Source organism: Chenopodium album, chromosome 27 (assembly GCF_948465745.1).
Source record: "Chenopodium album chromosome 27, dcCheAlbu1.1, whole genome shotgun sequence".
In the NCBI taxonomy this organism is placed as follows: domain Eukaryota; kingdom Viridiplantae; phylum Streptophyta; class Magnoliopsida; order Caryophyllales; family Amaranthaceae; genus Chenopodium; species Chenopodium album.
This window is the reverse complement of record NC_137860.1, coordinates 32,804,559-32,817,520: the sequence shown is the minus strand read 5'-3', so window position 1 is coordinate 32,817,520 and position 12,962 is coordinate 32,804,559. Positions and strand designations below refer to the sequence as shown.

General features: G+C 37.7%; 1 protein-coding gene across 1 annotated transcript; it reads left to right on the top strand.

Annotated features, from left to right (window-relative positions):
* Positions 1 to 7,149: 7,149 nt before the first annotated feature.
* Positions 7,150 to 12,095, top strand: LOC145620659 (PI-PLC X domain-containing protein At5g67130-like). The gene is made up of 9 exons (XM_081675365.1): positions 7,150 to 7,206; positions 7,267 to 7,338; positions 7,449 to 7,574; positions 7,676 to 7,813; positions 9,872 to 9,970; positions 10,115 to 10,418; positions 10,506 to 10,729; positions 10,829 to 10,915; positions 11,466 to 12,095. The coding sequence occupies exons 1-9, from the start codon at positions 7,195 to 7,197 to the stop codon at positions 11,616 to 11,618; spliced, it is 1,215 nt and encodes a 404-aa protein (XP_081531491.1). The 5' UTR covers positions 7,150 to 7,194; the 3' UTR covers positions 11,619 to 12,095.
* The last annotated feature ends 867 nt before the right edge of the window (positions 12,096 to 12,962 follow it).

Here is a 12,962-nt window from a genome sequence, read left to right as displayed (position 1 = left end):
GAGGGATTCGGATCACAGTATGAAGGGGGAGGTTAATATTTCTGGTGAAAAAAGGAAGGAGCTAGAGAAGGGCAGTGGTGAAATAACTAGCAGGACTGATGGTAGTGTGGACATTAATAAGAGAAGAGTTGTAGGAACCCCTAACGAGAAAGTGGCGAGCCCCACACAATGGGCTCTCGGTGAGCGATGAGCTACATTATTTCTTGGAATTGCAGGGGATTGGGGGGCATCCCTACAATCAATGGTTTGAAACGAATATTGTTCCTTGAATGTCCCCAAATGGTGTTTCTTTTGGAGACACGTTTAAAAGCTTTCGAGTTTGAAAAAATAAACAAAAAACGAAGTTTGATAGTGCTTTGGTGGTAGATTGTGAAGGAGAACGGAGGAAAAGGAGGGGGGCTGGCTTTAATGTGGAAAAATACTCTGAATGTTGTAGTGAAGTCTTATTCCCAAAACCATATTGATGTGGACATTACCTCGAACCAGCAGGGTGATTGGCGATTTTCTGGGATTTATGGGTTCCCTGAGGACGAGAATAAATTCAGAACAGGGCTGCTACTAAAGAGCTTGCGTGACAACCATGGTAGTCCGTGGTTATGTGGTGGAGATCTCAACCTAATGCTGCAATCGTCAGAGAAGATGGGTGGTCGTGACTTTTGCACCGAGGAAGCTGACATTCTTAGGGAGGCCGTGGACTATTGTCAGTTGGAGGATCTTGGCTATATTGGTCACGACTTCACGTGGTCAAATAATAGAGGAGGTGATGAAAACATACACGAACGTCTTGATCGCTTTTTGGCTAATCGGGCTTGGAGGGATAGATTCACGGGCTCCTTTGTTACTCACCTCACCAAAAAGAAGTCACCTCACCAAAAAGAAGTCGGATCACTTACCAATCCTTTTGTGTATTAAGGATGCTCTGAATATGCCCAAGAAAAAAATGTATCGTTTTGAAGAAATGTGGTTACGGGATGAGAATTGTGCTAGTATTGTGTCCGATGCTTGGGAAAGGGGTGGTGAGCTATGCTCAAAAATTGCCTTCACTTCATCTAGTCTTAGTGCGTGGAGCAGAAATAAATTCGGGGATTTTGTAAAAGAGCTTCAAGCTTGCAAAGGGCAAATGGAACTTCTTATGAAGGAAACTCAAACGGAGGAGGTTTTAGCCCAAATGCGGGCCATTGATGACCGGATGGATGAACTCGAAAGAAGGGAGGAGATGTACTGGAAGCAGCGTATCAGGCAAGATCGGCTCAAACACGGTGATAAAAATACGACTTTTTTCACACAAAGAGCTGCTCGTAACAACATAAAAAAATAAATGATGCGGCTGGCTCAGAGTTCGAAGATGAGGAGCAAATTACGGAGGTTTTCGTAAAATATTTTGAGGAACTCTTTGCCGAGAATAGTCTTGTTGAGCCGGAACCTGTTATTGAGAAAATGGAAAAGATGGTCACTGATCAGCAATGTAGCAACTTGGCTGCCCCGTTCAAGGCGGAAGAGGTGCGCACCGCTCTATTTCAAATGCATCTGACAAAGGCCCCTGGGCCCGATGGTATGTCTGCAATCTTTTTTCAGAAATTCTGGGATGTTGTAGGTGTGGATGTGGTTGAGAAAGTGTTGGATATTTTGAACAATAATGGTGACATAGGTTCTATTAATCAGACTCATATTGTTTTAATCCCAAAAAAGAAAGAATGTGAGTCTCCTGTTGATTTTAGACCTATTAGTTTATGTAATGCGTTGTATAAAATTGTCACCAAAGTGCTAGCTAACAGGTTAAAACTAGTACTCTCGTTCATTATACATGAGTGGCAGAGTGGTTTTGTTCCAGGGCGCTTGATTACAGATAATGTGCTGGTTGCATATGAATGGTTTCACTATCTCAGGAAAAAGAAAACAGGAAAGAAGGGCTTCTTAGGTCTTAAACTTGATATGAGTAAGGCCTATGATGATAGAGTGGAATGGGTTTTTCTGCAGAAAATGATGTTTAAATTGGGCTTGCCGGATAGTTTTGTGAATCTGGTTATGAAATGTGTTAGCTCTGCAGAGTTTGAGGTTTTGGTGAATGGGCAACCGTCTAGGAATTTTAAACCTAGTCGGGGGCTCCGGTAGGGTGATCCGCTCTCTCCGTTTCTCTTTATCATGTGTGCTGAAGGTTTGTCGGCTTTGCTTAGGGATGTAGAAAAGGAGGAAAGCTATCCATGGGATTAAAATTGGCAGACATTTTAGCCCTATTTCTCATCTTTTTTTCGCTGATGACAGTCTTCTTTTTGTAGGGGCAACTGAGGAGGAGGTAGAGAATGTGTTGGGAATCCTTTCTACTTACGAGGTGGCTTCGGGTCAGAAACTGAATATGGACAAGTCAGAGGTGTCTTTTAGCCGAAACATTGAGCAAGAACGGAAGAATACGCTTCAGATGAAGTTATATTTTAAGGCTGTCGAAGGACATGATAAATATCTTGGTTTGCCAATGTATATTGGTAGTTCCAAGAAGCAGGTGTTCCATAACATTCAGGATCGGATCTGGAAGAAATTGAAGGGTGGAAAGGGAATTTTTTGTCACAACCGGGTAGGGAAGTTCTGATCAAATCAATAGCACAAGCAATTCCTACATACGCAATGCAATGTTTTTTTATCTCGAGTAGCATTTTAAATGAGGTGGAAAAATTGTGCCGTCGGTTTTTTTGGGGTCAAAAAGGTGAAAAAAGGAAGTTGTGTTGGGTGGCATGGGAGAAGTTATATGTGCCAAAGAAGGAAGGTGGGCTTGGTTTTCGCAACATGAAATTTTTTAATAAAGCTCTCCTTGCTAAACAGGCTTGGCGCATCTTACTGAATGAAGACTCTCTCGTGGCTAGAGTTCTCAAGGGGAAGTATTACCCTCACTCCACTTTGTTAGAAAGCAAAGGTTTAACCGAATGCAAGCTATACTTGGAGGTCGATCATGGGGGCACGAGATGTTTTGATGAAGGGCGCTAGGAAAATTATTGGAAATGGCACCACTGTCCATATATGGAACGATCCGTGGGTTCCTAATCTCCCGAGTTTTAAGGTCTGTTCCAGTCAAGTTGCGGGGGGAAGCACTCCCATTTTTGTTCGTGATTTGTGGGATGATAATTGCTGGAATATGCAGGTACTTGAGGCTAATTTCTCCTCTCTGAAAACTAATGAAATTTGCAGCATCCCCATCCCTTTGTTTGATCGAAGGGATTCTTGGGTGTGGCATCATACAAAAGACGGAAAATACTCAGTTCAGAGTGCTTATAATCTGTTAACCATTGAGCAAAAAAATGAAAGGGCATCAAATTCGAATGTGGGCGCTAATTTTTGTTTTGCAAGGCATATTTGAAGTTTTCTTATATTCGAACGTGGCATACTGCATGTCCAATAACACCAATAAATTTCTTATGGTTGTGAGCTAGTTACCCCATATTTGGTGAATATTCAATCTCGCATGTAGATAACATGGTACATAGTATAGAGTATATAGAATAACTTAACGATTATTGCCAAGACAAACTAATTAAGAAGTCTACAAATAAATTTATGGTTTTTAATCACTTTTTTTTTAGTTGCAACGTTTTTATTTAAATGATTTGTGTTGCATAACTTAAGTCATGAATGTATATAATTATAGAGTATCAATAAGTATGAAATATCATTAGTTGACACATGAAGTATATGCTAAAATGAATCTAACAAGATCATGTACACACATCATTATAATTTTTTCATAAGTGTAACTTGTTTAAGAGCCTTAAAGTTGTATATGTGAATGTTATGAAAATGAAAGCATTGCAATTAAAAAACAAAAGAGAGATATAAATCGTATGAAGTGCAGTTTGTAAAAAGGTAAATGAGTTGACATATGGCTCACATGTAGTGCTATTAGCCATTGATTCAACATGCCAACAATGGAAATGTAGACTTTGATAAATTATTATTTTATTAGCGTGTTACTATTTATGGTCTCGGAAACATTTTGTGTAGAACGAACTCACGGTGAGTTCGGTTTAATGCAAAATGTTTCCTATTGTCTCACATTAACTGACATAGCCTAACAACTTCTAAAAATCTCCCTCCTTTAACCATCATACTCGCCCCCCTCTCTTAGTCTCTCTAAGTCTCGTGCATTGTATGAATTAAATAATTATTATTCGTTTAATGCTCTGTTTTCTTCACTTTACTTTTGTTGAATGAAATCATTTTTACTAGTTTTAAATTATTTTTATTGAATTGGAATTAATTAAAGGATATTTTAGAAAATAACACCACAAAAACTCAAAATTTGATTTTAACACTACAAAAAAAAAAAAAATATTATAACACCGCTAAAAAACCCAAAGATTGGATTTCACTACCACTTGACTTTGCCATTCAAAAAAACTTTTAGTGGCCCCATACTATACATATGTGAATTATCTATTGGATTAGTAAAAAGAAATTTTTTTTAAAAAAAACCTAAAATCCTAACCCAACCACCAAGCCCACCACCAGCACCGGTTCCCTATCGCTGGAAGCCTCACTGCCGCGAAGCTCACCTGCTAGAATCTCTCCTTTACCGCCGACCCCCTTTCCCCTTAATGTCCACCGTCGAAATTATCCCAAACACCCAAACCAAAGCACCCCGATTTGGTATGGGTTTCAGAGTCTATGTGTGGGTTTGGATTCAGGTGAGCGTGATAGGGGGTTTTGGGTCTAGGTGAGGGCTGGGATGGGTTCACGATGCCAGGAAGGCTAAGGTGAGATCTGAGCTGTCGCAGGCAAGCGTGGGGATCTGCCGTCGGATGTTTGTGGGTGTGGATTTGTGGCTGCATTGGCAAGGGTAAAGATCAAGTTCCAGCGATAGGCGACAAGGGATGGGGAAAAGGTGCCGATAGTAGGATGGGGAGGGGGACGAGTTGCCGGCGATGGGATGGGGATAGAGCTGCCGGCAGTGGAAGTTGTCGGTGCTGGCTGGGTTTGGGTTTAGGGATTTTTCTGTTTTTTAAACCATTGTTATACTGACACGTGTACGTGGTGGGTCCCACCAACGAATTCCTTCCAACATCCAAGAATCCGTAAGTAGTGGTAAAATCATTTTTTGGTGATTTTTTTTGTTTTTTTTTAAAAAAAACAAAATTTGAGTTTTTTTTTTTTTTTTTTTTTTTTGTGGTGTTATTTTCTAAAATATCCTATTTTATTAAGCTGAAATCAATTTTATTGATTTTCTGTTACATTCATTTTTAAAAGTTAATGATTTTTAATGAACTGAAATTATTTTTTAATGTGAACAAAATAGAGTCTTAAAGTTACATATAATCATGAAATTATCTTGCGTCAATAAATATATGAAAAAATTGACATTTACTACCAGCGAAAGTACCTAGTGTTACATTTGCTCCGTTTAATTTGTTATTTTATTTTGCTACCTCCTAAAATCAAATAATTAAAATTTCACTACCACTTAACGAATCCGTTAAGGTTCTGTTAAGTTTATTAAAAAAAAAAAAAATTAAAAAAAAGTAACCCAGCCACCCCTCCCCTCAACTATCACCCCTTCCCTCCCCCCTGCCGGCGGCCGGCCCCCAGAGCTTCGACTGGCGCCGGCGCGAACCCACCCCTACGCAGCCAACCAACCCCCCTTCCCTTTCCCCGTTCTCGATGCCCCGACCCCCACCCCGAACCAAAACCACCCCTTTCCCCTTCCTCCCACCGAAATCTGCCCCGTTCCCCCACCGAAATCGACCCCTCCCCTTCCCCTACCGTTTTCGGCCTTCCCTAACCCTAAACCACCATAAGCGAAACCCTAAATTCGTTTTGGGTGGTTTTGGGGTGGTGGTTTAGGGTTAGGGAAGGCCGGAAACGGTAGGGGAAGGGGGTCGATTTCGGTGGGGGGAACGGGGCTGGGGGGCGGATTCCGATGGAGGGAAGGGGTGGTTTTGGTTCGGGGTGGGGGTCGGGGCAGCGAGAACAAGGAAAGAGAAGGGGTTCGTTGGCTGCGTAGGGGGGGAAAGGGAGGGAGGTGGGTTCGCGCCGGCCGCCGACGCCGGCAGGGGGGAGGGGGTGGCAGTTGAGGGTAGGGGGTGGCAGTGAGGTGGAGGGGTGGCAGTTGAGGGGTGGCAGTGAGGTGGAGGGGTGGCAGTTGAGGGGAGGGTGGTAATGAGGTGGAAGGGGTAGGGTGGCAGTTTAGGGGAGGGTGGTGGAGGAGCGACAGTGAGGTGGAGGGGTGGCTGCAAGGTAGTTGAATGGTGGCTAAACCCAACTAACGGAAATAGAAACGGTAGTGAAATAAATATTTTAGAGATTTGGGTGGTAGTAAAATAAAAAAAATTAATTTAACAGGTAGCAAATGTAACACACAGTTCTTTTGCTGGTAGCAAATGTCAATTTTTCCTAAATATATATCCACATAGAAACACATCATTTAAATCACCAATTTGTGTATGAAGTACAAATAACTGTCATTCCCATTTATACTATTGATAGAATGGACATTATAACGGCTTAACCAAGCTTTATCAACCTACAAAATCAACATTACTCCATACCATTTACCACCATTAAACCTCCACTAACGGAGTACATTATTTAATCTCAAAAGGAAAATTTACAAATTGCAGCTATTTAAAGTTATTATTTTACAAATTGCAGCTATTTAAAAAAATTGCAAATTACAACCTGTATCAACTTCTTTATCGGTTACGTGTCAAAAAACAGTCGGTAAGGTCTTAAGGTTTTAAGGGACATTTTAGGCTTTAAGGGTCCGAATTGAGCTCAGAAATAGCAACAAATAACGTAAGTGCCTCATTTTTACAGCAAAGAATAGTTGCCCACAAATCGATACATTTTTGTTACGCAAAACAAGACACTTTTGTTATTTTTTTGCTGATTCCGAACTCAATTTGGTTACTTAAGCACTAATGCCCCCTAAAACCTTAATCGATTATTTTTCTACATGTAAACCGATAAAAAAGTTAGTATGACTGTAATTTACAATTTATAAGAACTTTTGAAAACAATTTACAATTTCTTTTAAATGACTGCAATTAATCAATTTTCCGTCACAAAATTTCCAACTACTCACTTCCCCCAAGACTTCCCCCCTCCTTCCCTGGCTCCAACACACGCACACACGTCTTCTCTCTTTTAAATACAAAATCCAACCAACATTCATTTATTCACCCGCTTTTTCCTCATTTACTCAAAATCCCAACAATGGCGCCCAAGGTACTCTCTCTCTAACTTTCTCTCTCCTCAATCTTCTTCTCTAACCTCTCAATTTTGCAGAAAATTACCAGAACAATTCCAACTGCACTCCTCATTTTCTCTCTCCTCTTCAACCTCACCTCTGCTCTTCAGGTATTTACTCACTCTTTTTTTTGGTTGAAATTCAAAATTCTCTTGCACTTTTTCAATTTTTTCAGTTGAATTTCGAAATTTCAGTTCATTTTACTGTCAATTTGTTGCAGAAACTCGGACAAACATGCGCCGCAGACCGAAATTGCGATCAAGGACTTCACTGCGAAACTTGCGTCGCTAATCGTAATCTTCGCCCTCGCTGTACTCGCATTCAACCTGTTAATCCTCTCTCTAAGGTCATTTTCTCTCTCCTCTTTTTCATCACATTTTCATTTTTTTTTGTTGTTGATGATGAAGAAGATGTTGATGAAGTAGTTTTTTGGTTGAAAATTTGAAGGTGAAAGGATTGCCGTTTAACAGATACTCGTGGTTAACGACTCACAACTCGTTCGCTAGACTCGGCCAGAAATCAGCTACTGGTGCCGTAATTCTCGCTCCTACTAATCAGCAGGATTCTGTTACGTCTCAGCTAAACGTAAGTTTTTTCTTTGATTTTTAATAAAGTTGCTCATAATCTTAGGGTTTTGAACTAGTTATTTGTAATTGCATGATTAATCCATCGAAATTAAGTAAAATATGTTGTTGATTTTGCGGTTTATTGTTTTTGTTAGTAGCGTTTTAAATGTGAAAGCATAATGCTGGAGTGGTTGATGAGATGTTGATTTTTATTAATGTTGCACTTTAATTTTGACTAAATGGTTAGGATGTACGACTGTTGAAAAATGTTTTGGGAGGATTTTACATGCTAATAACGTGGATTCGAAATTTTTAATTGGTAATGACAACGAGTGAATTTGATTTTCATTGCGATTACTTTTGAAGATACGCAACTAGTTTGAATTTGTGTCTATTGTGACATCAAACTAGATGAATGGATAGAGAGCTGTAGAGTTTCTAGTTAAGAAGTAAAAATGAACTTATTTGGTGAAATTTAGAATTCTCTTCTTGATGAACAATCACAATATGGAAATTGTACAAATGTACGTCTTAAAATGGAATGTATTAATAAGATAGCTACCAAAAGTTGTTGGTTGCTTCAGATTTTTTAAGTTCGTTGTGCTGTTTCATTAAATAAGTGGTTTCGAGCATTAGTCATAGTCGAGATATTAGGAGATGTATATTACAAAAGATTGAAGGAATAGAAAGATGGAAGGATAAGAGGGTTGAGGCTAGCTTTACTATTATTCACATTTCTTAACTAGTCGTTTTAAATTAGTATAATCAAAGTCTTGATAGTATTAGATATGTCGTGTCCTAATTATTCTAGCCTTGTCGATTAATGTCAAATGCACAATGGTATACAAAGTTAGACGTGTAATATGTTATAAAATTACAAGGAAATGTGCTACAACTGCTCTTATGTGGACATGCTGATAAACTGCAAAAAGAAAGACTCGGCAAAGTGACCCATTCAAAGTCATTTTTATTGTGGAATATTCAGCTTCTTTTGCTTTTTAGAGTTTTAAGGAATGATTCTCATGTGAAGTTGGTCAGTAGATGTTTTTTCTTGGCTTCTAATGTAAGACCACCATGCTGATATTATAATGTAAGCATCACTTTGTTTACAAAAAGAAAATATAAATCCTAGGTCACCAACAAAGCTGCACTTTTCCTTTTGTAAGTATTATAACTTCATTGCGTAGACAAGTGTATTTTATATGGAACATTTGTTGATAACCGGTTTTCTTGAGTTCCTATCCAATACTGGAACTTGTGAGATTAGTCAGTGGAAAATCAGGCTTGGTGACCAATTAAGCATTACTTTGACCCTTAATTTGGCGTTATCCTGTTTCTGCATGCACATTTATTAGTTATTACTCCATTTGTTCCAATTTTGCTGCGCTAATTGATAAACATGCATCTTAGAGATGTGATTTGGATGTATAATTATTGATTTAGTAGAATTATACGTTGGATGCACATTTTGATAGTGATAAATCTGATGATTGAGGAGTGTTTTATAACTTTGTAGCCATCTATTGAGAAGGGAAGTAAAATTACTTGAATAAATGACTTGAAATAATGCATCCTTGAAATTCACATACACTTAGTTTATTTAGACTTCATGGACTATGCATCCTTGAAATTCACACTGAGTTATTACAGTATTAATTTTAAATTTTATTGTCTATCCTGTACTGTTGCTTTGATAGAATTCTTAATCATTGTTGCATTATTACTGCTTATATCAGGTTGGATTGTTCTCTTATGAGTGGTGCCGTTATATAAAATTGAGCAACAATAATCTTGTTGACTGGTTTTTCTATGGAGATTTACTTGCTAAAAAAAAAAAAACTTACAAATTGTTTCCACATGCTTGTGAAATTCATATCATGGTCATGCTCTCCTCTCCAGTCTCCAACAGTCCAACCAGAGCTAAACATAATGAAAATAAAATTAAATAAATAAACTAATGGATAGGAAGTTTAAGAAAAAAAAATTACAAAGTAATATATTTTGAAGACCTAAATTTTCCAAGTTACAAACTTACAATGACCAGCTAATTCAGTGTTGGCACTTTTCTATTTTGCAGGATGGTGTTAGAGGATTTATGCTTGATATGTATGACTTCAACAACGATGTCTGGCTATGCCACTCCTTTGGTGGGAAATGTTACAACAATACAGCCTTTGTAAGTATGTACACTTAATATTTAAATCATGACGAAACAAGCCTGGTACTTGTTATTGATGTACCTTAACTTCTTTAAGTCTGGCCTTCTTTACTGCATAAGATTTTTGTGTTATCTGACTGATTTTTGTAAATAACTCGGTAGAAACCTGCAGTTGAAGTCTTGAGGGAGATGCAGACCTTCCTTGAGGCTAATCCTTCTGAAATTATCACCATATTTATTGAAGACTATGTTACATCACCCAAGGGTCTGACAAAGGTATTTGACACTGCCGGCCTCAGGAAGTATTGGTTTCCAGTATCCCGAATGCCCAAAAATGGGGGTGATTGGCCCATAGTTGATGATATGATTCAGAAAAACCAGCGGCTGTTGGTATTCACTTCAAAAGCTAATAAAGAGGCTTCTGAAGGGATTGCCTACAATTGGAGATATGTCTTAGAAAATCAATGTGAGTACATAAATTCTTAACCCCATTTACACGCAGTCATTATCAAATGAGCTAAATCAAGTTCATCAACATATATTTCATATTCAGATGGTGATGGTGGAATGGTAGCTGGCTCATGTCCTAATCGTGCAGAATCACGTCCTATGAACACAACCTCTATATCCCTAGTGTTGGTCAATTATTTTCGTACTGCACCGGATTTAGCCACTGCCTGCAAGCACAATTCAGCTCCACTAGAAAGCATGTTGGGCACCTGTTATAATGCATCAGGAAAAAGATGGGCCAATTTTGTCACTGTTGATTTCTACAAGGTACTTACTATGATGAATTACTACAACCTTATGACATTAATTACCACCATTCCTCAATATATGCTCATTTGGTTCCATCTTCCTATTTCAATGCTTTAGAGAAGTGATGGAGGTGGAGCTCCAGCTGCTGTAGATGAAATGAACGGTCATCTAGTTTGTGGATGTGCCAGTATTGCACAGTGCAGGGTAAGTTAAATAATGTGTAAGTTATATACTTGGAATTGCTGGAGTCAGAAGAGCATGAGCCATTATGGGGTTTTAGCTTTATATAATGTTAGTAATTAGTATAATCAGCCTGGCACTACCGCTTAAGTATTACATGATCATTAAATGCACTTACTTCATATAATAGTCAAATATTTTCTAGATATATGCATTGGATGATTCAAATTGATTGTCTTGTCTCAACTAACTTAAGTGGCCTATCATGATTAAGTAAAATAATTGCAGTAACTATGAAGTTGGGACAATCTTGTGGAATATCACAAGATTGGAAAAGGCAGAGAATTGTGGTGTAGAGGGAGTAACAAATTCGGTTATTTGAAATGCATTTGATTGACAACTATGACTGGAGTAATACGAACTAATCTCTATGCTATGGTGTAGAGTAGGATGAGGTCCATTAGACTAAACATCTCATCCAATCTGTTTTGGCTGTTTAGATTGAAAAAAAATGTAAGATTGTGAGCTCTGTTACTATGCTTGTGATTTAAATTAGTAATTGTTCTGTGAACAGGCTAACATGACATTCGGATCCTGCAATGTTCCTCAAGCCGAACCCAATCCACCCATGGTAGCACCTATTTCAAGCATTGGCTATTCGATGAAGTCGCTTCCACTCTGGTGGATGTTCGGGACCATTTCTCTTGGCTGTTTGATGTCGTTGTGAAGCTATTTCCTGTGAGTTCTACACTTCTGCGCTTAGTTGTTTTGCATAGTTTCTGTCATTAATTTTACCTTTTAGTTTTAATTTAATGGAGGGAAAGGTGTAAGGGAATATGTTAAATTAGCCATTTAGGGACAATGAAATTTTAAGGCAACTAGGAATCAAATTTTTTCAGACTTCACAGTTATTGGTTACTTGGCTATTCAATCTTTTAGTGGTGTAAATTATTGGGCCAAATCATTTCAAATGGTGGACCTTGTAAATGGCTAAAATTTATGTCATTACCTGATCATAACTTTTTTGGGCTATTAGGGCAATAAATGGGCAAAGGACCCAACAACAATAGTGGCTCATTTTGGTCCTTAATTCTTAATGCCTACACTCCCCTTTAGGCAAAACTACCTACACCCCCCCAACTAAATTACCAAATAGCCCTTAGTCCTTACTCCTAAAAGATAAACTACAACCCCCCAACTAACCACACACTAATTATTCACTAACTATGGTAACTTCAATTAACCACCCCTACCCTACATATATATACATTACAGGAAAAAAAAAAAAAACCCCCATTTCAAATCATTTTCTCTCTCTACTACAACCTTCTTCTTCATCAATTTCATTAGACTTTCTCTCTCATCATAACCAAAAACCCAAACTATATCACTCTAAATTACTCCAAATTACTTCAAAATACTATAAATGTGTAAAGAAATTCTTCATTCGCAACATTATTCCGAGAAAGAGTATGTAATTTGTTCATTTTAGTACAATTTTGTACATAAACCCTAGTTTTTGATTTTAATTTGCAATTATATGTTCTGAAAAATAATCTGCTATGATTACACTTATTGTTATGCAAATGTGATTAAAATCTACTATATTTTGTGCTATTTTTCAATTTTTAGTTAACTCTATCAAGGAATTTACAAATTTTGTGTTACAAATGTAAAAATCATAAGGAGTTATGAAATTGTTTGCCATTGAAAATTGAGTATAGTGTATAATGTGCTAATTTTCTGATTTAGTTGAGTTTTCGTAGAATTACTGAGATTTAAATTAGTTTATATTGAAAATGACTTTTCAGTAAATGTTCATTTTCATTTTGATACATGTTCATTATAATATTAGTAGTATATGATCATTTACATTCTTACCTTTGGTCTACTAGCGTTCGGTTTTAATTGAGAGAAGATTGCCCTAATTTGTGTTGATCATTCACATATTAATAAATGTTTACTAGTATTTAAACGAATGTTCATTTGACTTTAAATACGTACATGTTCATTCTTATATTGAAGATATCAACATAGGCTATAATAATGCATATTTAACTTCATATTAAAT

Excerpts from the sequence above, each read along its gene's own strand:
- LOC145620659 (XM_081675365.1), top strand. Across the intron at positions 7,814-9,871 it reads CTGTTACGTCTCAGCTAAAC|GATGGTGTTAGAGGATTTAT; the intron begins GTAAGTTTTTTC and ends TCTATTTTGCAG. Across the intron at positions 10,730-10,828 it reads TCACTGTTGATTTCTACAAG|AGAAGTGATGGAGGTGGAGC; the intron begins GTACTTACTATG and ends TCAATGCTTTAG.